The sequence below is a fragment of the Leptodactylus fuscus genome, chromosome 2 (genome assembly GCF_031893055.1).
Source record: "Leptodactylus fuscus isolate aLepFus1 chromosome 2, aLepFus1.hap2, whole genome shotgun sequence".
Lineage (NCBI taxonomy): Eukaryota > Metazoa > Chordata > Amphibia > Anura > Leptodactylidae > Leptodactylus > Leptodactylus fuscus.
In genome coordinates, this window is record NC_134266.1 from 227608330 (window position 1) to 227635037 (window position 26708).

The following is a 26708-nucleotide window of genomic DNA, read 5'->3' on the forward strand; positions in this document are numbered from 1 at the left end:
GGATATCAGGTTGCTTTTTATTACTTTTGGCACCTTTGTTTGCACAGGGCTTTTAATTTGGCTGATTGGAATATGCTTTTCTATTCAGCCTCCTCTATAGTGCAAAGGACAGCAGTTTACAAGACACAATCCAAATACTTAAGAAAACTAGGAACAGAAAAAAAAAAGAAAAAAGGGGGAGTTTAGAGTAATATCGGGCACAGTTCATATTCCTTCTAAAAGCGGTTGCAATTGAGCTTCTGCACGATTTAATCCTTAAGCATTGCTTCATTCTCTGTAGCTACAGAGCTATATCATTATGGTTGACAGAGCCCTGAATAAGGGAGACTAGAAAGACACACCCTGACTCTCACCACTACCTTGGTACAAAGTTCTGGCCTCTATTTCTTCCTGCACCTACAACATAACTATAACTCGATTACAACTAGCTCATATAATAGTCTGACCGTGATACAGACATAGCTCCTAAACTCATTATAACCACCGTATATAAATCTAAAGCATGTCACTTGGGTTTCTTATTGGGAAATGTACTTAATAACTATCTATAGGGGAAACATCGCACTGCAGTGCAGCTTCCTGATGGGAGAAGTCACAGACCTGGGTTGTTCCACATCAGGGGAACAAATAGTAGACTACTATCAAGCCTCTGGGACTGCCTGCAAATCCTAATCATTTGGAGAAGGTTCCATACTTTCCTTGCGCAAACACCAAGAACTATGACATACCACTCACCCCTTCCTGGGCTCTTATCAACTTCCTACCCAGAATCTGGAAAAACACAAACAATTACTGTATTTTATTTCAATTCCAGCATGCAAAGCTATTTTGCGTACTTGCGTAGCACCTAATATCAATTGTTTTTTGGAAAAGCTTAATCTTTTTGCTTTGGTTGGTTGGACTGGGTGGAGGCCTTCTAACAAAAGGAGACCTGGGTCAAACATTTTTTTATCAAGTAGAATATGTAGACCACAGTCATTTGACTATTGCCCCCTCAAATCTAACCAAAGATAAGAGTTTGTTTTCAACCTTTGATATGAGGCCTAGAGTGAGGGTCTACAGGGCATGGACCATCTCCATTTGTGGCCTCTACACCAGTTGTGAGAACTCCTCATTGTTGTTTTGGCTTACTTCACTTTCTTTAAATCGCTCAATATCCTCAAGTCTTCACTCTCCTTCTTCATAAATCTCCACCAACCTTTTTTATCCTCTTCCTGATAATCATCCGCTCCGCCCCCCATTTTGTTTTTGGAAAGGATTGACAATGGCTATTTATAATGTCAATGATGTTTTTTTCTTCTCTACCTTACCAATATTGCTCAATGACAGACTTTGTTTACTATATCTTACTTGTCCAATAAGGAACGCAAGACATGTTGTGATAGTTGGGACCCTAAGAACCCCCAGAAGGATTAGGCTTAGATTACGGTGATTTCTCTCTGCACCTCCATCTTTCCCTTCCACCTTCTTATCGAGAGAGGTTGTTTGTTGTTAAAGTATTTCAAAAATGTAATAAAAAAAAATGAAATAACTTGTAGTGCTCTTAAAAAAGTCCAGTTACTCCTAATCCCTAATTTAGTGCGGTTGCCTACTTCCCATTAATCTCCTTCCGTCATCCAAAGTACATACTGTACATTTTACTTTAGATTCAAGAACAACTATTTTTCTCCTGACTATATATGTCTCATTTCATAAACTTTTCTTCCGACCTTCACTTCTAGTTTTTTCCACTGAAAAATCTTCACAAAATACAAAATGTATAAAAGGTTCTGAGTGTCCCATAATACGTGAATAGATACCATAGTCACTCCTCCATATTTGTAGAGGAAAGTACATTGGGACAATACAGTACAATGCCTTTATGAAGCATTCCATAATTGCTGACACCATACACAAAATAATTATGGTTTAGTATTGATTTATAAGTGAGTGACTGAAAAGAGCATAGGCGGGAATGATCTCTGTGGCGACCACGTCTCTTAATCAGCCTAAACCATAGATGGCATAATTTGTACTTTTCTGTACCAGTCTGACATTAAACATGATTTCCCGTGATGCTGTGACTCATTATATAATTCTGTATAACAGGATGCAGTGCCTAAAAGTACATGACACCTGGAGGTGCGAGGAGATGGAGGGGGATCCGCCATTCACTCATTCCAGTCGGTTTTGTGAACTTTTAAAAATATTAAACTATTTCAGCTAATTTCATCTCAATTATATTTTCAAACTTTGTAATAGAATATTCGTGTATCTATATATCTAACCAGAAAACTAGACAATGTTGTAATAGCACCAACTGTTTGGGAAAAACTGGTCTCCCCAAGTTATACGGCAGAGCCCCCTCTCCGATCAAATACAGGGCTATACAAAAATAGTAAAAAAAGTCCAGCCCGCCAGCATCTTGAAAATTGATGGAAACGTCCTTTTATTCAAAATAGAAATAAACTACTCATTAACACATGAAGTAGTTTTTCTCAAGTGCACTTTTACATCTTCTTGAGCCAAGATCCAGTGTCAGATTAGATATTGGGTCTTGTAACAAGAGAGCGTAAAAGTGCTTCCCCTGCGGTCCTATAAAAAGGCCCTCAAATGCTTCTTTTGGGTAGTGTATCTCTGTGAGTGATTGTTGACTGCTAGATGTGCCTCTATGACACACTCAAAGACATTTATTTTACCCAGTTGACAGACTTTGAGAGAGGCCATATTTTTGGACTGAAAGAAAGAAAATCGGGGGTGAAACATGAGGGGGTGCAGAGGGTGCAGTCGCAGTGGGGCCCAGGAGCCTTATGGGGCCCATATGCACTTGCATCAATATATACAGACACAGGTGGCACCTCCATTACATACCCCAGTCTCTGCCTGGACCATTTTTAGGCACTTAGCAGAAGGAAATTTGGTGTCAGGGTGTCCATTACATGTCCTGACAAATGCCAAGACAGGCAGCTGCTGTCACCTTCGTTTGCAGTGAATGAGAAACCTGGACTACAACAGACTGAAGCCATTGTGGTTGGGATCTGATGATGGTTGCGTTTGAGTATGAATACCTTGTGGTAACTTTTCAATCCTACCTTTCCTGTGGCGCTAAACACTGCCCCAACTGGTGATATGATGATCTCTGAAGCCATCACATATGCCAGTCGTTCATCCCTAGTGATACTAGGGCGATATGTGTAGGACATCCTGTAGCCACATGCATTGCCTTAGGTGGCATTTTTTAGCAGGATAATGCTCACCCACAGGCAGCAAGGGTTTCCTAGGAATGGCTCAACCAGACTACAACACTTCCTTGGCCTGCTTGATTTATCACCCATTTAGCATTTTTGAGACCAACATGGGGTTAGTTAGGACGACAGCTTTGGTAGCCTATAAGTGTGCAGGATCTACAGGCCACACAGCAACATCTTTGAGTTCCAAGACAGCTATGACCTATCAAACTGATTTAACATGGCCTGCACAGAACCTCTTGAAGGTGTCCATAAGAAAATGGATCCAAAAAGGGAGAGGAAAGGAAAGAAGGAAGGAAGGAAGAGGAAGGAAGGAAAGAAAGAAAGAAAGAAAGAAAGAAAGAAAGAAAGAAAGAAAGAAAGAAAGAAAGAAAGAGAAAGAAAGAAAGGAGGGAGGAAGGGAGGGAAAGGAAAGAAAGAAGGAAGAAAGGAGGAAGGGAGAGGGAAGGAAAGAAGGAAGGAAGGAAGGAAGGAAGGAAGGAAGAAAGAAAGAAAGAAAGAAAGAAAGAAAGAAAGAAAGAAAGAAAGAAAGAAGGGAGGGAAAGGAAAGAAAGAAGGAAGAAAGGAGGAAGGTAGAGGAAAGGAAAGAAGGAAGAAAGAAAGAAAGAAAGAAAGAAAGAAAGAAAGAAAGAAAGAAGGGAGGGAAAGGAAAGAAAGAAGGAAGAAAGGAGGAAGGTAGAGGAAAGGAAAGAAGGAAGAAAGAAAGAAAGAAAGAAAGAAAGAAAGAAAGAAAGAAAGAAAGAAAGAAAGAAAGAAAGAAAGAAAGAAAGAAAAAGAAATGATAGCTATGCAAAGAAGTCTTCACTTTTTCAGAAAACTCCTCTGCACTAGAACAATGCAAGCAACCATCAGGTAACATTTATCCTCCGCCGACATCCTTCATATTTGGAAATTATACCTTAGGTATGTTATTTGTGTAATAACGTCCCTGTGCACAACTGAGTCTAATGCGGAAACATCCCCATTTATAATACAAGAGTTAATTAGATTACTTCCATTCCATGTGCTGAAAGTGCGAAGCCACATACTGTTAGCACAGGCTAATAAAAGCAGAAGCGCAAAGCTCCAAATAATAATATTCTCCCATGAATATACCGCTGGATAAATAAATGTTTCATGGAAATAAATCCCAAAATGAGAACTTTCATCTTTCTCTCTCACATCAGCACTTGTCCCTTGTTGATATTTTGTTAAGCTAGGGCCCCTGCACTCCCTGCAGTACTATTATGTGATATTGCCAATCGCTACAAACATCTTTACAGAAATTCTTTGGTTGTTAAATTGCTGCTGTGATAGACTAAGATTCAGGTAAATACGCACAACTGAGTCATTCCTCCTTAAGCTTCCACCTCCAGTATTCCAAAGATGAAGGTAAATACTTTACCTATTCTTGCAGTATAATGTAATCCCACCCCCACATTAGTAAACCCCCACAGATATGTCTAAATCTACCACTGGGGATTATGTCTATTGGGGATTATCTTACCGGGATAAAGTCATCAATGTCACAATCTCTTCCTTGATACTTGCATTCCAGCATCATTTCATTGAGCTGGTGAGAGGAGCGATCAACAATCCCATACATATCAGATGATCCAGCCCCGGTGTCCACAGAAGGTTCAGAAACCAATTCTGCATCCCCATCCTCTGGGGAGCCTATCAGAGGAGATAGGTAGAGTAACTCAGAAGTCGAGAGTTGGGAAGATCGGAAGCGATTGCAGTTGCAGAATGTAATTGCTGGAAAGGCCATTTTGCTTGCCACCATTTCATCAACTGCAGTGAGATGAGGATATAGCCTATAGTAAGCCACACGTTCCCACACCTGAGATAGGAACAGAAAGAGGGAAATTAAAAAGGCTCCAGCCCAGACCAAACGCCGGACTCTCCAAGGTCCTTCGGTGATAATATGATTCAGTCCATGAAGAGTGCAGCTGCTGGCGAACGAAATGGCATCCATGACATCGCCATTCTCCTCGGCTATGTCTATCTGTTCACATTCCACTTTATCTTCTCTCTTGTTTTTAGGTCCCCTGTCTGTAGACACAGACAATGTGCAGAAGATCTGCACGGGCATTGCTTAGGTTTAGATTTGTAAGAATGATTTGCCAAAGCTTCAAGAAAAAGTTTTTTAGATGATCTTAGAAGAAATCGATGACTATCCAGTGGTCTCACAATATTTTTCCCACAAAAAACCTAAGACTTTGTAGTCTACTTCCTGGATAGAGACATCTCCCCCTCAAGCAGTAAGATTTAGTTGCATGATCTTCTTGAAATGCTCAGAAGTTTCTGCTATTCCGCATGTTCTTAGATGATTTGATATGCCGGATTGACTGGAGGTGTTACCTCTCGTATTCCTTTCGGGTGGGATGGTAGGCATACAACTCTAGGATAATACAGTGTGGTTCCAGTCTCGCTGTGCCACTGCAAGCGGCAGCAAACTGATCCAAGAGAGATGTCATCAATAATATATCAGTAGGAAGGGAGGTGCTGTATGGGACTGAGAGGAACAAGGGCACAGAAATTTTGTAAGGATGGGACATTTATTTGGTATGTCCCGTTACAACTGTCATTACCTTCTCTGAGTAATATCATTTATTTTCTTGTATTATTTGCAAGAAACGACAGCAAGGACAAGTGGATTCATCCCTCCCTTCTAGCAGGCAGCTCTTAACACAAGTTGTGAAGGTCCTTTAGGTCATTTTACACAAGCCCTGGGGACTGATCAGATCTCAGCTTTATTGCTGCATTAGGAAGACTAAATCTATCTAGTATCTGAGCAGTGGAGATGCATGCAGGCAAACCCCTATAGCATTCTCAAAGATAATGGGATGTATGAAAGACAAAGGATATATGAAAGCACCAGAGTGTACGGAAAAATAGAAGCCATGGAGAAAGTGTTGACGGCCATTTTGTCAGCTAAATTAAAGGCTTGATAAGTTTCTGGAGCCAAGAAGATAGCCTGCTTAGAAATGTAGTACTGGTACCGAACTTCTAAGAGATACTGTATAGAAAGTTGCCATCATCATCATCAAATGTAAAACAATAGAATTCCTTATGTATACCAAAATATATGGTGGAAAAAATAATTTTATCTACAGATAATAATAATAATAATAATAATAATAATAATAATGATATATAATGTTAAATGTTCACCAAAAATATGATCTTTTTCATGGATCCTATATTAGATGCTTTGGGTAATGTAGAGCGATCCTTTAAGAAGAAATACATGAAAGACAATAAAAGGGATTGTATGGGTTAAAAATATTGATGACCTATCTCTAAGATATTAATACCAGAGCTGTGGGGGTCCGACATCTGGCACCCCCACCATTCAGCCACAGAGAAGGAAGTAGGAAGCAGACAGCTCTGTACTCTGTGTAGTGGCCGCACCCGGTACTGCAGATCAACTAAGCTGCAGTGGCTCAGTTTTACCACTACAAAGAGAACAGCGCTGTCTGCTTCCTGTTCCATTCTCTGTGTATCTAATCACTGGGGGTAGTGTATGTCACACCATTACAGATCTGATATTATTGATCTATCTTTAAGATAAGTCATAAATATTCTTAGCCAGGTAAACCACGTTAAGGTTGAGGCCCCACGCTGCAGAAACACATCTTTTTTATTGTATATTTTGCTGAGGTTTTTTTTAGCCAAGGCTGAAAATGGCTACAAAGGTATGGGAAATATATTGGAGGTTCTTATACGTCTACCTTGTGCTCAATCCACTCCTGGCTTTGGCTCAAAGAACCGCAGCAAAACCTTCAACATAAAAAGCTACATTTCCGCAAGGTGGGCCCTCAGCCTAAATCAGTTCTCCAAGATGGATAGAACTTTTTTTTTTGTAATATTTAACATCTGACACCTCCAGAGCAACATTTAAAGTTTTTTTTAGAAGGTAAATGAACTGTCAGTTTTTCTCCCTGTCTCTGTTAAAGGGGCTTTCCACCTTTGACAGTCCCTAATAATAACCTAATCACAAAGTGTTCCCCAGTGACCTCCATGAGTCAGGTGTAATCTATGGAGATACCCTAGCAGTAAATATTCAATTTCCCTGCAGCTCCACCCCAGGGGAAATGAAGCATTGCACAGTTCTGATTGAAATCAATAGGCTGTCTGTGCAATACCAGACATGATAGGTCCTCCAGAGTGAGAAACACTTGTATTAATAGGCCTCAACTCTTGCTATAGCCATGGGTCTCATACGTAGCAGGGCCCTCGGAACTATATTGTGTAACTAATAGCACTTGTCTCTGGACTCCAGGGCTCAGGTATTACTGCAACCTCTGCATCGCCAAAAGTTTCTGTCATGCTTTGAAGCTTCATTATGGCGGCAAATGCACTTTGTGAACATTAGAGCAAAATATTTGCAAAACAGCATGACTTACTATATAAAATATAGCCCCTCTTTGTTATGTCAGTCAAATGGCTTTGGTCACAAAGGATACTTTACTAACAGGCCTAAGGCCTGGTTCACATCTGCGTTAGGTATTCCTTTTGGGGAGTCCGCTTGGGAACCCCCCGAATGGAATACCAAATGCATTGACAAGCGATGAGCAATGAAGCTAAACAGAGCCCATGGACTACAATGGGGTCTGTGGGTTTTCCGTGCGGTGTCCACATGAGTCATGCAGAGAGGAAAGTAGTTCATGAAGTACTTTTCTCTCCGCATGTTCCATGCAGACACCACGCGGAAAACACACGGACTTCATTATAGTCTATGGGGTCCGTGTGCTTTCATTGCTCACCGCTTGTCAATGTGTTCGGCATTCCCTTCGGGGGGGGAGGGATGGTCCCCAAGTGGACTCCCTGAACGGAATACCGAGCACAGATGTAAACCGGGCCTAACTGTGGTCGTAGAAATATCTTCCAAAGGATTGGGAGTAGGGATAGTAGACAAGGTAGGGAGGGTAAAGCCAGAAACAATTATGGAAGGTGGTTTGTAGTTCTGAAATACATTGGGAGGACATATGCTTAAAATATAATGAGAAATAAGAGTGATAATGTGCACAGAGCGTAGGGGGAAACAGGCATTAAGGAAGGAAAGCAGCCGGGAAATTATCTTTTGCTAACAGACTTACCAGCCAATACCTTCTGGTCAGCTCAGTAAGTAGATTTAGCAGCAAGCAATACAGCAATGCAATATTTTTAGAGAAGAAATGGGTAGAATTCATAATCGCTGCATTACAAACTAATGTTACCCTTTGTCATGGCTTACTATAATGTGGCTAGTAGGGTGGAACAGTTCTGTCTGAGTTTATGGATAAATATTAAGAGCAGAAGTTGATCTATTGGTACATGCAGCTTTGTGGGGAAATGGAGGTTGTTTGTGCAGAATGACTAATAACTATGGATATTACAGAATATATACATAGGAAATAAGGAAAAAAATAAACTGCATGGTATTTCTGGTAAACAGCAAACTAAAGCCTTTTTATTCCCGCTTCATACAGTCAGATTGATGGAAGTAACCCACATACAGCGAGGGAGCGGAGAGGGCTATAAGGAAGATTGGATCAATTTTATTAGTGTTTGGCTTTTTATGTTAAATTGCAGCTTAAAACTTTGAACAAGAAACACAAATTAGCTTTAAGTGCCCTGAACAAGCTACAGATGAAGTACTAGCAGGAGAGAGGTTTATTCAGGATCCTAGGGGAAGGTTCCAAAGCTATTTCTTAGTAGTATACCTTCATACAAGTAGTCTATGTAAGGGGCTCCACCCCATAATGCCCTCCACCACAGCTACCATATTCAAGTAGTTCCAGCCCCCATGATAGAAGATCTTTTTAATATAGGACTCAATACAGCATGGCACATTCACATGAAAACTGACAGTAAAAAAGCTATAGAGGTGCAATGAATGCGATATGGTATGCAATATTAGTAGGCCCATCATTTTTAGACATGCCACATGTATCACATAAATACAAATAAATACATAAATATATGTAGACTCTTTGCCCCCCCCCCCCAAAAAAAATGCCCTACTCATTCACTTTAAAGAGGTTGTCCCATCACAAGGATCCTATCTATACTGCTAGTTTATGTGGATTTAAGACTTTTCCTAAATGTATTGCTTTATTAAAACTGCTTTGTTTGGCCGCTGTCTTAATTTATTCACTTCATTGTTTACACTCTGTTTCTATGGCGCTTGCGATTATCTGCTCATTTGTCAAGTGATGTAGCTGCCTGCTCTCAGGGGGAGAGGGAGGGGCTAGGAGCAGCTCTGAGCTGTTTGAGAAGCTCCACTACTTAAATGACACAGATAGGGGAGGTGAGAGCTCCGGGATATCTGAGCTCTTATCAGTCGGTTTAATTGAATTTGGCTGATAAGGGCTGAGATAGGGAGTCCGTTACCTCTGTATGTAATGCAAGCTGACTCAAATCCAGCTCTGCTACATCAGCTTCACACTGCGGTAATTCATTTACAACCAATCCCGTGCAAGTGAAACCCCGCCCACCTATGTGCCAAGAGAAGCAGGAAGTGAAGAGAGCACAACAGCCTGCAGGTTAGTGAACAAGTGTCATGGGAATACCCCTTTAAGATCTGAATCTATATTGGTCTCCTAAGACTGTCAGCTCACCAAGGTTTCAGATTACATGTACCAATAGAAGTGTTTAGAGAAGGGAGTGGGAAAGCTGGGTGATAGTGAGAAGTTTTCTATTTCACCCCTAGTTCTTTATTTACATCAGTACTGCTGTGTACATTGGTCCTCCATGCTACTTTGGAATGAGAGAATGTAAGACTATATTCACACTACTGTCAATACAGTCCGTTGCTGTCATCCGTCATTAACAGTAGTGGAATAATGGACCCAAATAGAGCCTCCTCCATCTTTGTCTGTTCAAATTGACTATAACGTAAACAACAAGATGGACGCTTTCTTCCGTCATGTTTGTGTACCTTTGTAATGGAAGAACAAGTCCTGCGTGCTGGAGTTTTTTTCGGTCAGAAAAGTAAAAAGCAGTTTCCATAATGTTTTTTTTTTTTTTTTTTTTTTTTTAACATGGGGTGAATGCAGGCAGACTCCCGGTAAAAGGGGCTCCCTCTGCATCTGCATTTAATGTCCTATCATGACGCTAAATAATGGTAGTGTGAACCTATCCTTGGAATCTCCTGTTGTCTCTATGTGCAGTGTATGGGAAATATTTTGGCAGCTAGATCCCACCCACCAGTACATCCTGGACTCCCGAGTCGTGCCTGCATTACCATCAGGGCCCTTCTGAACACAATCACAGCAGCTCAGAGAGCCAACTAGAAGTGCCCCGGGGGAATACTACTACTACCACTATCGGGTAGTGCTGCAGGACCCCACTCGACTGTGTCCGGCCACGGAGTGGGGTTGGAGTGCATGTGGAGTGTGCTTGGCCTAGCAGGTGGCACAGCTTATGCCACTACTAGGTGTAGGCTAGGAATCAGATCAGTGCAGGTGAAGCCAATTTTATTTTAATGGCCTATGGATAGACAATTGGGGACTTCACTGTGAAAGAACAGCATGCTCCCTCACTATGGTGGAAGTAGGCATGCACTACCCAAAATATGATGATGCCACCTTGTCTATGGAAAAACTAGTTGCAGTCATGCATATACTTTCTGGTACATGTAAAATTCTACTGCCAACGTAGACCACTTATAAGTGGCATATATATTTTAAATTTGGTGAGAAATTTGGGCAACCATAGCCACAGGTAACCTCCCAAAAATATTATAATCCACCTCTGGCTAGAAAATTGGACACATTATAGACATTATTTCAGATAGCCTGTGTTCTAATCATTTTTAGATGTCATGTGTATTACTTAAAGGGATTGAGCCATTAAGGACACTTCCACAGGATAGGTCTGACCGGTGGGACCAGCAGCGATAAGGAGAACTGGGATCCAAAATCATCTTAAAGAGGACCTTTCACCATATCTGGGCACAGGCAGTTCTATATACTGCCAGAAAGCTGACAGTGCGCTGAATTCAGCGCACTGTCGGCTTTCCCGATCTGTGCCCGGTGTGAAGAGCTTACGGCCCGGTACCGTAGCTCTTCTATGGTCAGAAGGGCGTTTCTGACCATTAGCCAGAGACGTCCTTCTGCCTCGCGGCGCCTATCGCGCTGTGCTGTGGAGCCGGGAGGAACGCCCCCTCCCTCTGCTCACACAGCTTGTCCGTAGACTAGCATTATCAGGAGCGGGAGGGGGGAGTTCCTCCCGGCTCTCACAGTACAGCGCGATTGGCGCTGTGAGGCAGAAGGACGTCTCTGGCTAATGGTCAGAAACGCCCTTCTGACTGTAAAGCGCTACGGTACCGGGACCGATAGCGCTTTACACCGGGCACGGATCGGGAAAGCCGACAGTGCGCTGAATTCAGCGCACTGTCAGCTTTCTGGCAATATATAACACTGCATGTGCCCAGATATGGTGAAAGGTCCTCTTTAAAGCCTTCTTGTGAGTGGAATGCCAGTGTGCTTGCGTGACTTCACTGCTATGGGGCTGCGGGTGCATTGGTGCTCTGTTTACAGAGTGGCTTTAGTAGCACTATTGGTCCCGCATTCTCCTCATCTGTCATATATCCCCTACCATATAGATGGAGGATACGTTTCCTTAACAACACAGCTCCTTTAAGATGCCGGATACAAGTTTTCTAGAATTATTGGTAGTGGTGCCATCTGCTGTAAACCGAAGGACTATGCTAAAGAAATATGGTGCGCCACCGTGTCAGGAGAAGAAAAGTTAGCACTGTGCTCAATACAAACTGTGAGTCTCAATTATTACAGTCCCCATTATTTTGTCTGTGATTGACATACTGCTATATGGGTTCCTATGGGTAACATACTGTTAGGGTAAGTTCACACTGGGTTTTTTTTTTGACTGGAACCTGATGTGGAGGCACTGCACCGGCTTCCAGTCGTGCACTCCGCTCTGGATTAGGCACAATGAATGGGCTTAGTCAGGAGGAGAGACGCATCGCGAGGCGAATCGGCCTGAAGAATGAGCATCTTGTTTCTTTATCCGGGAGCCGGAACAAACCAGCTCCCAGAAAAAAGAACTGACCGGCTCCCACTGATTTCAATGGGAGCCGTCTTTTTGGTGAGGATTTTGAGGCGGATACGGCCTCAAAATCCTGAACAAAAAACCCAGTGTGAACTTACCCTCAGGGGGCATGTATAGTGTGCTGTCTGATATGGAGCCATTTGTAGCTTGTCCATTTATGGGGCATTGTGAAAGGAAGAGGAGGTACTTTTGCCTGTGCCCGTTTCCTGTGCGTATTCTAGTATCACATCTTGTAGGAAAGCCACTTCATATCACGTTTTCCCGTCTCATAGTTACCCTAATAAATAATGGATTATCTGAATGCAGTAATATAGGCTGAAAAGGATATTCTTGTTAGTGTATTTAGGCTGGAACGACTAATATTCCCATAAATCAGGATGCGTAAGAGGGTGTTTGCTGGGCAGAGGATGTACTGTAATGCTTTTAATAGATTGTACGTCTTGATTAATTGCTATTATTTTTGACTGGGAGAGGAGCCATTTGGGTGATATGAAATTCCAGCTAAAGTCTTACATTTGATATGTGCAGTTCCTGTTCTCATTTATCCTCTGGGGAGCATTGGAAGTACAAGAAATGCCACCCTTGCATAAAAAGCTATATTATTCATTATAATAACCTAAGAGTGGGGGCAGGGGGCACTGTGCTTTGTGGAAAAAAACATATATTTCGCCAGCTCCGATTCTAGAGGATTGCTGGGGTTGATGGGTCTGAAAACGTTTGTCATGATCAGCGAGTTGAAGTTTCAGAGACCAAAAAAAAAGTTATGAAATGTAGAATTTATTAAATGATACAATTTTTTTCTATTTAGCGATTCTTTGTTTGACAGCGCAGCAATTCATTTACAAGCTCAGGTTCCTACCCGCAACTTCTCATCTTAAAGATGGTTGACAGTTTCAATGTTCAACCCCGTAAACTCTCTGTCTTAGAATATTTTTTTAATTAAATGTTGCTGAGATGAAATCTGCTAGTATTCCGTTCTCTAGAGTCCTGTTGCAAATCTGCAGCTCTGCAGGGAAGGGGTTAATGGACTGAATCCCAAGGCTGAGGTTGTAGAGCCAAATTAAATATACTTGCCCCCCTCCTTTCCTTCTCAGTTACATGCTTTAAAACAGCCTTAGTCAGCACGAGAAAAAAAACAAGACTAGGCTGATACACACACAAACATTTCCCCAAGGATTCGCTACATTTATATATGCTGAGCTACAGTATGTCCGAGCCTTTTAATCCCTGCAATTTGGGGTCTTCCCAATAGAGGAATTTTAGAATTAACTAAATAAAAGATGGAAATCTTGGAGGCAGGTGCCTAATGTGGCCAATGGGAAGAACAATAAGAATTAAGGCATCGATACCTTGCTGCAAAAGGTCTTTAGAGTAGAGATGAGCGAACACTAAAATGTTCGAGGTTCGAAATTCGATTCGAACAGCCGCTCAATGTTCGTGTGTTCGAACGGGTTTCGAACCCCATTATAGTCTATGGGGAACAGATACTCGTTAAGGGGGAAACCCAAATCCGTGTCTGGAGGGTCACCAAGTCCACTATGACACCCCAGGAAATGATGCCAACACCTCTGGAATGACACTGGGACAGCAGGGGAAGCATGTCTGGGGGCATCTAACACACCAAAGACCCTCTATTACCCCAACATCACAGCCTAACAACTACACACTTTACACACTCAATACCACCTCTCTGACAGTAGGAAAACACCTTGAAACATGTGTATTTGGCACTTGCAGTGAGGAGAGCTTGTCACCAGCAGTGAATTTGGCCCTTGTAGTAAGTTGAGGTTGGCACCAACATTTGTTTTGAAAATCAGGGTGGATTGAGCCTCTAACCAGCAGAGTTTGGGCAAATTCATGGTGGAGGGAGCCTCTAAAAACCCCAGTTTGGACCAATTCATGGTGGAGGGAGCCTCTAAAAACCCCAGTTTGGACCAATTCATGGTGGAGGGAGCCTCTAAAAAACCCAGTTTGGACCAATTCATGGTGGAGGGAGCCTCTAACCAGCCCAGTTTGGGCAAATTCATGGTGGAGGGAGCCTCTAACCAGCCCAGTTTGGACCAATTAATGGTGGAGGGAGCCTCTAACCAGCCCAGTTTGGACCAATTAATGGTGGAGGGAGCCTCTAACCACCCCAGTTTGGACCAATTCATGGTGGAGGGAGCCTCTAACCAGCCCAGTTTGGGCAAATTCATGGTGGAGGGAGCCTCTAACCAGCCCAGTTTGGACCAATTAATGGTGGAGGGAGCCTCTAACCACCCCAGTTTGGACCAATTCATGGTGGAGGGAGCCTCTAAACAGCCAAGTTTGGACCAATTCATGGTGAAGGGAGCCTCTAAAAACCCGTTTGGACCAATTCATGGTGGAGGGAGCCTCTAACCAGCCCAGTTTGGGCAAATTCATGGTGGAGGGAGCCTCTAAACAGCCCAGTTTGGGCAAATTCATGGTGGAGGGAGCCTCTAACCAGCCCAGTTTGGACCAATTAATGGTGGAGGGAGCCTCTAACCACCCCAGTTTGGACCAATTCATGGTGGAGGGAGCCTCTAAACAGCCAAGTTTTGGGAAATTCATGGTGGAGGGAGCCTCTAACCAGCCCAGTTTGGACCAATTCATGGTGGAGGGAGCCTCTAAAAAACCCAGTTTGGACCAATTCATGGTGGAGGGAGCCTCTAAACAGCCCAGTTTGGGCAAATTCATGGTGGAGGGAGCCTCTAACCAGCCCAGTTTGGACCAATTAATGGTGGAGGGAGCCTCTAACCAGCCCAGTTTGGACCAATTCATGGTGGAGGGAGCCTCTAAACAGCCAAGTTTTGGGAAATTCATGGTGGAGGGAGCCTCTAACCAGCCCAGTTTGGACCAATTCATGGTGGAGGGAGCCTCTAAAAAACCCAGTTTGGACCAATTCATGGTGGAGGGAGCCTCTAAACAGCCCAGTTTGGGCAAATTCATGGTGGAGGGAGCCTCTAACCAGCCCAGTTTGGACCAATTAATGGTGGAGGGAGCCTCTAACCAGCCCAGTTTGGGCAAATTCATGGTGGAGGGAGCCTCTAACCAGCCCAGTTTGGACCAATTAATGGTGGAGGGAGCCTCTAACCAGCCCAGTTTGGACCAATTAATGGTGGAGGGAGCCTCTAACCACCCCAGTTTGGACCAATTCATGGTGGAGGGAGCCTCTAACCAGCCCAGTTTGGGCAAATTCATGGTGGAGGGAGCCTCTAAAAAACCCAGTTTGGACCAATTCATGGTGGAGGGAGCCTCTAATTAGCCCAGTTTGGACAAATTAATTGTGGAGGGAGCCTCTAACCAGCCCAGTTTGGACCAATTAATGGTGGAGGGAGCCTCTAACCAGCCCAGTTTGGACCAATTCATGGTGGAGGGAGCCTCTAAACAGCCCAGTTTGGGCAAATTCATGGTGGAAGGAGCCTCTAACCAGCAGAGTTGTGGGAAAGCAGGGTGGAGGGAGCCTCTAACCAGCAGAGTTGGTGGAAATCAGGGTGGAGGGAGCCTCTAACCAGCAGAGTTGGGGGAAATCATGTTGGAGGGAGCCTAGTATTAGCAGAATTGTGCAACGCTTATGGTGGATGAGTATGAGGATGCGGAGGAATTGGAGAGGTTGAGTACAGACATGGAGTTTCATGTTGGGGTGCTTTACACAGGTGGGCACAAAAATGACGGCTCTACCCAGTGGTGGTTCATTTTTATCAAAGTGAGCCGGTCGGCACTCTCAGCTGACAGACGGGTGCGCTTGTCAGTGATGATGCCACCGGCTGCACTGAACACCCTCTCAGATAGGACGCTGGCGGCAGGACAGGACAGCACCTCCAAGGCATATAGGGCAAGTTCAAGCCACAGGTCCAACTTCGACACCCAATACGTGTAGGGCGCAGAGGGGTCGGAGAGGACAGGGCTGTGGTCGGAAAGGTATTCCCGCAACATGCGCCTATACTTCTCACGCCTGGTGACACTAGGACCCTCCGTGGCGGCACTTTGGCGAGGGGGTGCCATCAAGGTGTCCCAGACCTTAGACAGTGTGCCCCTCGTTTGTGTGGACCGGTGAGAACTTGGTTGCCTACTGGAGGAACTGCCCTCCCTGCCGCCACTGTCACATGCTGGAAACATCTCCATCATATTCTGCACCAATTGCCTGTGGCAAGCATTGATGCGATTGGCCCTCCCCTCTACCGGAATAAAAGACGAGATGTTGTTTTTATACCGGGGGTCAAGGATAGCAAAGATCCAGTACTGGTTGTCCTCCATGATTTTGACAATACGCTTGTCGGTTGTAAAGCACCCCAACATGAACTCAGCCATGTCTGCCACAGTGTTAGTTGGCATGACTCCTCTGGCCCCACCGGAAAGTTCAATCTCCATTTCCTCCTCATCCTCCATGTCTACCCATCCGCGCTGCAACAATGGGACGATTCGAAGTTGCCCGGAAGCCTCCTGTATCACCATCACATCATCGGACAACTCTTCTTCCTCCTCCTCCTCCTCCTCCTCCTCCTCCATTAAACGCAGTGAAGCGGACAGATGTGTGGACCTACTCTCCAGCTGTGACGGATCGGATGCTATCCCTAACTCCTCTGTGTGATCTGAGTTATCCCTGATGTCAATCAGGGATTCTCTCAGAACACACAAGAGCGGGATTGTAAGGCTCACCATCGCATCCTCAGAGCTCACCCTCCTTGTGGACTCCTCAAAGACCCGTAGGATGTCACAAAGGTCTCTCATCCATGGCCACTCATGGATGTGAAACTGAGGCAGCTGACTTTGTGGCACCCTAGGGTTTTGTAGCTGGTATTCCATCAAAGGTCTCTGCTGCTCAACCACTCTATTCAACATCTGAAACGTTGAGTTCCAGCGTGTGGGGACGTCGCACAAAAGCCGGTGTTGTGGCACATGCAGGCGTTGCTGGAGAGATTTTAAGCTAGCAGCGGCTACTGTCGACTTGCGAAAGTGGGCGCACATGCGCCGCACTTTCACCAGTAGCTCTGGAACATTGGGGTAGCTCTTTAGGAAACGTTGCACCACTAGGTTGAAGACGTGGGCCAGGCATGGAACATGTTGGAGTCCGGCAAGCTCCAGAGCTGCTACCAGGTTCCGGCCGTTATCACAAACGACCATGCCTGGGCCCAGGTGCAGCGGCTCAAACCATATTGCCGTCTCATCGAGGAGGGCATCCCTCACCTCGGAGGCAGTGTGCTGTCTGTCCCCCAAGCTGATCAGCTTCAGCACAGCCTGCTGACGTCTACCAACGCCAGTGCTGCAACGTTTCCAACTCGTAGCTGGGGTCAATCTAACAGCGGAGGAGGAGGCGGTGGCGGAGGAGGAGGCGGTGGCGGAGGAGGAGGCGGTAGAGGAGGAGGAGGAGGGGGGTGTTCTTCTCGTGTCCCTGCCAGGAATGTTAGGCGGGGAGACGAGGTACACCGGGCCAGTTTGGGAAGCAGTCCCAGCCTCAACTACATTCACCCAGTGTGCCGTCAGTGAAATGTAGCGTCCCTGTCCGCATGCACTTGTCCACGCGTCGGTGGTCAAGTGGACCTTTGTGCAAAGCGCGGAACTAAGGGCCCGCCTGATGTTGAGTGACACGTGCTGGTGCAAGGCGGGGACGGCACACCGGGAGAAGTAGTGACGGCTAGGGACGGCATAGCGAGGTGCCGCAGTTGCCATCAGGTCCAGGAAGGCGGGAGTTTCAACAAGCCAGAACGCCAACATCTCCTGGGCCAGCAGTTTAGCGATGTTGGCGTTCAAGGCTTGCGCGTGTGGGTGGTTAGCAGTGTATTTCTGCCGCCGCTCCAATGTCTGAGAGATGGTGGGTTGTTGTAAAGAAACGCCTGATGGTGCCTTTGATGGTGCAGGAGAAGGAGATAAGACAGGACCAGGGGAGGATGAGGTAGAAGTCAACAAAGTGGCGGAGGCAGATGAAGTGGTGTCCTGGCTCGTCCTCTGGAGTGCATCGCCAGCACAGTCAGCAGTGGCAGTGGCAGAGGCAGAGGCAGAGGCAGTGGCAGTGGCGTGAACGGCAGGCGGCCTTTGTCCTGCCGTTGCTGCCTGCCACTGATTCCAGTGCTTGGATTCCAAATGACGGCGCATTGAAGTGGTGGACAGGTTGCTCTTCTCAGAGCCCCTAATCAATTTCGAGAGGCAAATTGTGCAGACAACACTATATCTGTCCTCGGCGCATTCCTTGAAAAAACTCCACACCTTCGAGAAACGTGCCCTCGAGGTGGGAGTTTTTCGGGGCTGGGTACGAACTGGAACATCTTGGGAGATTCCGGGTGTGGCCTGGCTTCGCCTAAGCTGCTGACCTCTGCCTCTGCCTCTAACTACCCTTTTTGGTGCTGCACCTGCCTCAACATCCACACTACTTTCCCCGCTTGACATCCCCCCTGTCCAGGTCGGGTCAGTGTCCTCATCATCCACCACTTCCTCTTCCAACTCCTGTCTCATCTCCTCCTCCCGCACAATGCGCCAGTCAACTGGATGCCCTGACGGCAACTGCGTCACATCATCGTCGATGAGGGTGGGTTGCTGGTCATCCACCACCAAATCGAACGGAGATGGAGGAGACTCTAGTGTTTGAGCATCTGGACACAGATGCTCCTCTGTTAGGTTCGTGGAATCGTGACGTGGAGAGGCAGGTTGAGGGACAATGAAAGGAGCGGAGAACAGCTCTGGGGAGCAGGGACAGTTTGGGTTATTGTTCTGTAAAGCTTCGGAATTTTGGGAGGAAGGAAGACAAGACTGTTGGGTAATAGGAGGAGAGGAGGCAGAGTCTGACTGGCTGCTGGACAATGTGCTGTAAGCGTTCTCTGACAGCCATTGCAAGACCTGTTCCTGGTTCTCGGGCCTACTAAGGTTTGTACCCTGCAGTTTAGTTAATGTGGCAAGCAACCCTGGCACTGTGGAGTGGCGCAATGCTTGCTGCCCCACAGGAGTAGGCACGGGACGCCCTGTGGCTTCACTGCTACCTTGCTCCCCAGAACCATTCCCCCGACCTCGCCCACGGCCTCGTCCACGTCCCTTTCCGGGAGCCTTGCGCATTTTGAATTCCTAGTTAGAAATTGGCACTGTATACCAGTAGTAAAAATTGTGGGTGCACGTAACCCCAATATATTCTTTGAATTCCCAGTCAGACACTGGCACTATATGGCAGTAGCAAGAAATGAGGGTATTTGTATTCCCAATATATTCTTTGAATTCCCAGTCAGACAATGGCACTGTATACCAGTAGTAAAAATTGTGGGTGCACGTAACCCCAATATATTCTTTGAATTCCCAGTCAGACACTGGCACTATATGGCAGTAGCAAGAAATGAGGGTATTTGTATTCCCAATATATTCTTTGAATTCCCAGTCAGACAATGGCACTATATGGCAGTAGCAAGAAATGAGGGTATTTGTATTCCCAATATATTCTTTGAATTCCCAGTCAGACAATGGCACTGTATACCAGTAGTAAAAATTGTGGGTGCACGTAACCCCAATATATTCTTTGAATTCCCAGTCAGACACTGGCACTATATGGCAGTAGCAAGAAATGAGGGTATTTGTATTCCCAATATATTCTTTGAATTCCCAGTCAGACAATGGCACTGTATACCAGTAGTAAAAATTGTGGGTGCACGTAACCCCAATATATTCTTTGAATTACCAGTCAGAAACTGGCACTATATGGCAGTAGCAAGAAATGAGGGTATTTGTATTCCCAATATACTCTTTGAATTCCCAGTCAGACAATGGCACTGTATACCAGTAGTAAAAATTGTGGGTGCACGTAACCCCAATATATTCTTTGAATTACCAGTCAGACACTGGCACTATATGGCAGTAGCAAGAAATGAGGGTATTTGTATTCCCAATATATTCTTTGAATTCCCAGTCAGACAATGGCACTGTATACCAGTAGTAAAAATTGTGGGTGCACGTAACCCCAATATATTCTTTGAATTCCCAGTCAGACACTGGCACTATATGGCAGTAGCAAGAAATGAGGGTATTTGTATTCCCAATATATTCTTTGAATTCCCAGTCAGACAATGGCACTGTATACCAGTAGTAAAAATTGTGGGTGCACGTAACCCCAATATATTCTTTGAATTCCCAGTCAGACACTGGCACTATATGGCAGTAGCAAGAAATGAGGGTATTTGTATTCCCAATATATTCTTTGAATTCCCAGTCAGACAATGGCACTATATGGCAGTAGCAAGAAATGAGGGTATTTGTATTCCCAATATATTCTTTGAATTCCCAGTCAGACAATGGCACTGTATACCAGTAGTAAAAATTGTGGGTGCACGTAACCCCAATATATTCTTTGAATTCCCAGTCAGACACTGGCACTATATGGCAGTAGCAAGAAATGAGGGTATTTGTATTCCCAATATATTCTTTGAATTCCCAGTCAGACAATGGCACTGTATACCAGTAGTAAAAATTGTGGGTGCACGTAACCCCAATATATTCTTTGAATTACCAGTCAGAAACTGGCACTATATGGCAGTAGCAAGAAATGAGGGTATTTGTATTCCCAATATACTCTTTGAATTCCCAGTCAGACAATGGCACTGTATACCAGTAGTAAAAATTGTGGGTGCACGTAACCCCAATATATTCTTTGAATTACCAGTCAGAAACTGGCACTATATGGCAGTAGCAAGAAATGAGGGTATTTATAACCCCAATATATTCTTTGAATTCCCAGTCAGACAATGGCACTGTATACCAGTAGTAAAAATTGTGGGTGCACGTAACCCCAATATATTCTTTGAATTCCCAGTCAGACACTGGCACTATATGGCAGTAGCAAGAAATGAGGGTATTTGTATTCCCAATATATTCTTTGAATTCCCAGTCAGACAATGGCACTATATGGCAGTAGCAAGAAATGAGGGTATTTGTATTCCCAATATATTCTTTGAATTCCCAGTCAGACAATGGCACTGTATACCAGTAGTAAAAATTGTGGGTGCACGTAACCCCAATATATTCTTTGAATTCCCAGTCAGACACTGGCACTATATGGCAGTAGCAAGAAATGAGGGTATTTGTATTCCCAATATATTCTTTGAATTCCCAGTCAGACAATGGCACTGTATACCAGTAGTAAAAATTGTGGGTGCACGTAACCCCAATATATTCTTTGAATTCCCAGTCAGACACTGGCACTATATGGCAGTAGCAAGAAATGAGGGTATTTGTATTCCCAATATATTCTTTGAATTCCCAGTCAGACAATGGCACTGTATACCAGTAGTAAAAATTGTGGGTGCACGTAACCCCAATATATTCTTTGAATTCCCAGTCAGACACTGGCACTATATGGCAGTAGCAAGAAATGAGGGTATTTGTATTCCCAATATATTCTTTGAATTCCCAGTCAGACAATGGCACTGTATACCAGTAGTAAAAATTGTGGGTGCACGTAACCCCAATATATTCTTTGAATTCCCAGTCAGACACTGGCACTATATGGCAGTAGCAAGAAATGAGGGTATTTGTATTCCCAATATATTCTTTGAATTCCCAGTCAGACAATGGCACTGTATACCAGTAGTAAAAATTGTGGGTGCACGTAACCCCAATATATTCTTTGAATTACCAGTCAGAAACTGGCACTATATGGCAGTAGCAAGAAATGAGGGTATTTATAACCCCAATATATTCTTTGAATTCCCAGTCAGACAATGGCACTGTATACCAGTAGTAAAAATTGTGGGTGCACGTAACCCCAATATATTCTTTGAATTCCCAGTCAGACACTGGCACTATATGGCAGTAGCAAGAAATGAGGGTATTTGTATTCCCAATATATTCTTTGAATTCCCAGTCAGACAATGGCACTATATGGCAGTAGCAAGAAATGAGGGTATTTGTATTCCCAATATATTCTTTGAATTCCCAGTCAGACAATGGCACTGTATACCAGTAGTAAAAATTGTGGGTGCACGTAACCCCAATATATTCTTTGAATTCCCAGTCAGACACTGGCACTATATGGCAGTAGCAAGAAATGAGGGTATTTGTATTCCCAATATATTCTTTGAATTCCCAGTCAGACAATGGCACTGTATACCAGTAGTAAAAATTGTGGGTGCACGTAACCCCAATATATTCTTTGAATTACCAGTCAGAAACTGGCACTATATGGCAGTAGCAAGAAATGAGGGTATTTGTATTCCCAATATACTCTTTGAATTCCCAGTCAGACAATGGCACTGTATACCAGTAGTAAAAATTGTGGGTGCACGTAACCCCAATATATTCTTTGAATTACCAGTCAGACACTGGCACTATATGGCAGTAGCAAGAAATGAGGGTATTTGTATTCCCAATATATTCTTTGAATTCCCAGTCAGACAATGGCACTGTATACCAGTAGTAAAAATTGTGGGTGCACGTAACCCCAATATATTCTTTGAATTCCCAGTCAGACACTGGCACTATATGGCAGTAGCAAGAAATGAGGGTATTTGTATTCCCAATATATTCTTTGAATTCCCAGTCAGACAATGGCACTGTATACCAGTAGTAAAAATTGTGGGTGCACGTAACCCCAATATATTCTTTGAATTCCCAGTCAGACACTGGCACTATATGGCAGTAGCAAGAAATGAGGGTATTTGTATTCCCAATATATTCTTTGAATTCCCAGTCAGACAATGGCACTATATGGCAGTAGCAAGAAATGAGGGTATTTGTATTCCCAATATATTCTTTGAATTCCCAGTCAGACAATGGCACTGTATACCAGTAGTAAAAATTGTGGGTGCACGTAACCCCAATATATTCTTTGAATTCCCAGTCAGACACTGGCACTATATGGCAGTAGCAAGAAATGAGGGTATTTGTATTCCCAATATATTCTTTGAATTCCCAGTCAGACAATGGCACTGTATACCAGTAGTAAAAATTGTGGGTGCACGTAACCCCAATATATTCTTTGAATTACCAGTCAGAAACTGGCACTATATGGCAGTAGCAAGAAATGAGGGTATTTGTATTCCCAATATACTCTTTGAATTCCCAGTCAGACAATGGCACTGTATACCAGTAGTAAAAATTGTGGGTGCACGTAACCCCAATATATTCTTTGAATTACCAGTCAGAAACTGGCACTATATGGTAGTAGCAAGAAATGAGGGTATTTATAACCCCAATATATTCTTTGAATTCCCAGTCAGACAATGGCACTGTATACCAGTAGTAAAAATTGTGGGTGCACGTAACCCCAATATATTCTTTGAATTCCCAGTCAGACACTGGCACTATATGGCAGTAGCAAGAAATGAGGGTATTTGTATTCCCAATATATTCTTTGAATTCCCAGTCAGACAATGGCACTATATGGCAGTAGCAAGAAATGAGGGTATTTGTATTCCCAATATATTCTTTGAATTCCCAGTCAGACAATGGCACTGTATACCAGTAGTAAAAATTGTGGGTGCACGTAACCCCAATATATTCTTTGAATTCCCAGTCAGACACTGGCACTATATGGCAGTAGCAAGAAATGAGGGTATTTGTATTCCCAATATATTCTTTGAATTCCCAGTCAGACAATGGCACTGTATACCAGTAGTAAAAATTGTGGGTGCACGTAACCCCAATATATTCTTTGAATTACCAGTCAGAAACTGGCACTATATGGCAGTAGCAAGAAATGAGGGTATTTGTATTCCCAATATATTCTTTGAATTCCCAGTCAGACAATGGCACTGTATACCAGTAGTAAAAATTGTGGGTGCACGTAACCCCAATATATTCTTTGAATTACCAGTCAGAAACTGGCACTATATGGCAGTAGCAAGAAATGAGGGTATTTGTATTCCCAATATACTCTTTGAATTCCCAGTCAGACAATGGCACTGTATACCAGTAGTAAAAATTGTGGGTGCACGTAACCCCAATATATTCTTTGAATTACCAGTCAGAAACTGGCACTATATGGCAGTAGCAAGAAATGAGGGTATTTGTATTCCCAATATATTCTTTGAATTCCCAGTCAGACAATGGCACTGTATACCAGTAGTAAAAATTGTGGGTGTATATAGCCCCAATTCTATTGCTAGGGGACTTGCAGGGTATTTCTGGGGTGAAGGTGGGGGGGCACATCGTTGGAACGGGTATCGGGGTATATATCGGGTATACGGGAATACACTGACAGTGTATTCCATTCAGGATCCTGGGAAAGCTGGGTTGCGGCGATTGAGCCCGTCAGTGCCACGTTACACTGACAAGCTTCTCCCTGGAATTTAGCTCTTACAAGAGCTGTTGGTTGTCTTCTCCTTCCTATCCTAGCCTGTCCCTGCCTACCCAGAATCTAAGCCCTAGCTAGCTGGACGGAAACCTCCGTCCTCGGTGAATTGCAAGCTCAGAATGACGCGAAGCTGGGCGGCGCTGTTCTTTTAAATTAGAGGTCACATGTTTTCGGCAGCCAATGGGTTTTGCCTACTTTTTTCAACGTCACCGGTGTCGTAGTTCCTGTCCCACCTACCCTGCGCTGTTATTGGAGCAAAAAAGGCGCCAGGGAAGGTGGGAGGGGAATCGAGTAATGGCGCACTTTACCACGCGGTGTTCGATTCGATTCGAACATGCCGAACAGCCTAATATCCGATCGAACATGAGTTCGATAGAACACTGTTCGCTCATCTCTACTTTAGAGGCTTTGTGTCTGGTTGTTCCTATAGCACATCAGATCAATAGAGATGTATTAATCTCTTGCAGATTCTCAAGACTTGGCTGAAAGTTTGCTTATTGCTGGTGCTAATGCCGCAGTAACATTAGATCCTCTTCGAAACAAAAAGACGCCATCCATCATATAAGAGTTTAAAGTATTTAACATAGATTTTTACAATGTATGGAGAGCTCAGTACACCAATACATGGAGCTTTACAATATTCCAAATCCAGAGGCATAACTTAAGGGGGTGCAGAGGGTGCAGTCACACCAGGCCTTAGGAGCCTTAAGGGGCCTATAAGCACTGGCATCAGTTTTGAGATTGCAGCTTCCATCTGGCCCATAAGCCAAGGAGACCACAGATAACCCTAACCACACTAAGGTGGATTAAACTCCTTAGCACCCATAACCATCACTATCACTGTAGGGATGAGGTAGGAGGCCCCGGACAAAAGGTTGCACCAGGGCCTACAAGACTTTAGTTCCACCACTGTCCAAAACTATTGAAGGTAAGGGACTCCACTATTTCACTATCCTATAGGCATCTCATTTATAATACTACTGGCCTGAAGTCAAACTTTTTGGATAAACCTGTTCACGGACTTAAATGGATTGTCCTAAGATTACACCTATCCAAAGATTAGTGGGGTCCTACTGCTGGTACCTCCACTGATCATTTGAATGAAGCAGCAGTCGAGCATGTGCACTGCAGCTTCATTCAACTCTATGGGACTGCCAGACAGGAACCAAATACAGAGTTTGTCTATCACTACCAGTTCAATACAGTTGACTGGAGCAGCAGCGCCAATGCTCAATAGATGCTCCAACTGATGGACATGGGACCTCTGTCTTCATAATTAGACAAACATCCACTATCCTTTGGATAGGTGATTAGTTGTAATCCTTGAAAGGCCCTTTAATGATTTTCTTGGCGACTATATGCCTGGACTGTGATCTACAGTTGTACTATAATGCTGTTGAAAATTATCATGTAGTTGAGGTTCACTTATCGTATTTCACACTTAGGTTTGGTTCACATCTATGTTCGGTAACCACTTTGAACAAATAATAAGGATCAGGAACAGAGGACTTTTTCTTTAGTCTCCACCATTCCTGAGAAATCAGTGCAGTTCGTTTTGGTGTCTGACATGATAATTAGATTCTGGACTGTCAAGTGGGCAAGAGCAGACAAGGAGGTGTGATTCTGACCTCTGACACCGTCTTTCATAGGAGAGTCTCAGAGCTCTAAATTATATTTTTACTTATTACTTGATAATACAGAGCCTATTTAGCATACCAGGCACCAAAACTAACTGCCTGGATTGCTCGAGGATGGTGGGAACTATAGAAAAAAAATCCTGCACTGGAATCAGTGGAGCAACACCTATTAAAGGATGCAAAGAAGTGGAGTTGGTGGCGATTGTGACAAGTCTTTTTTAACTATACTAGTAATATATTCTCAGTTTTAACCTAGTCCCTGCTTAGGAAAGTTGAATTTTGTGCAGTTTCTGCAAGTGTTGTATTTACAGCTGGCTTAAAAAGAAATGTCACCCAAAAATAACATTTTTTTTAAATCAATTTTTTTGGTGCATTTTCAAAATAAAAATAAAATAAACCTTATCTATAGTTAAAAAAATTCTAAAAAAAACCCCTAAACCCTGCAGTCCTGACTCTTTTCACTAAGCCAGATAATATGGTGACACCTCCAGTTTTCTGTATTTTGCAGCAGTCACCTCGCTGATAATCACAGCTATCATG

At 43.9% G+C, this 26708-nt stretch overlaps 1 protein-coding gene across 4 annotated transcripts in view; it reads right to left on the minus strand.

The window, feature by feature from the left end:
* Window positions 1–26708, minus strand: part of ASIC1 (acid sensing ion channel subunit 1) — a 209925-nt gene that overhangs the window by 71207 nt on the left and 112010 nt on the right. Inside the window, exon 1 of one of the 4 annotated variants that reach the window (XM_075265741.1) lies at window positions 4714–5301. The exons of the other annotated variants lie outside the window; for them this stretch is intronic. Coding sequence (XP_075121842.1) covers window positions 4714–5301 — 588 coding nt within the window. Of the gene's footprint in view, window positions 1–4713; window positions 5302–26708 lie in introns of those variants that run through there. 4 annotated transcript variants of the gene reach the window in all.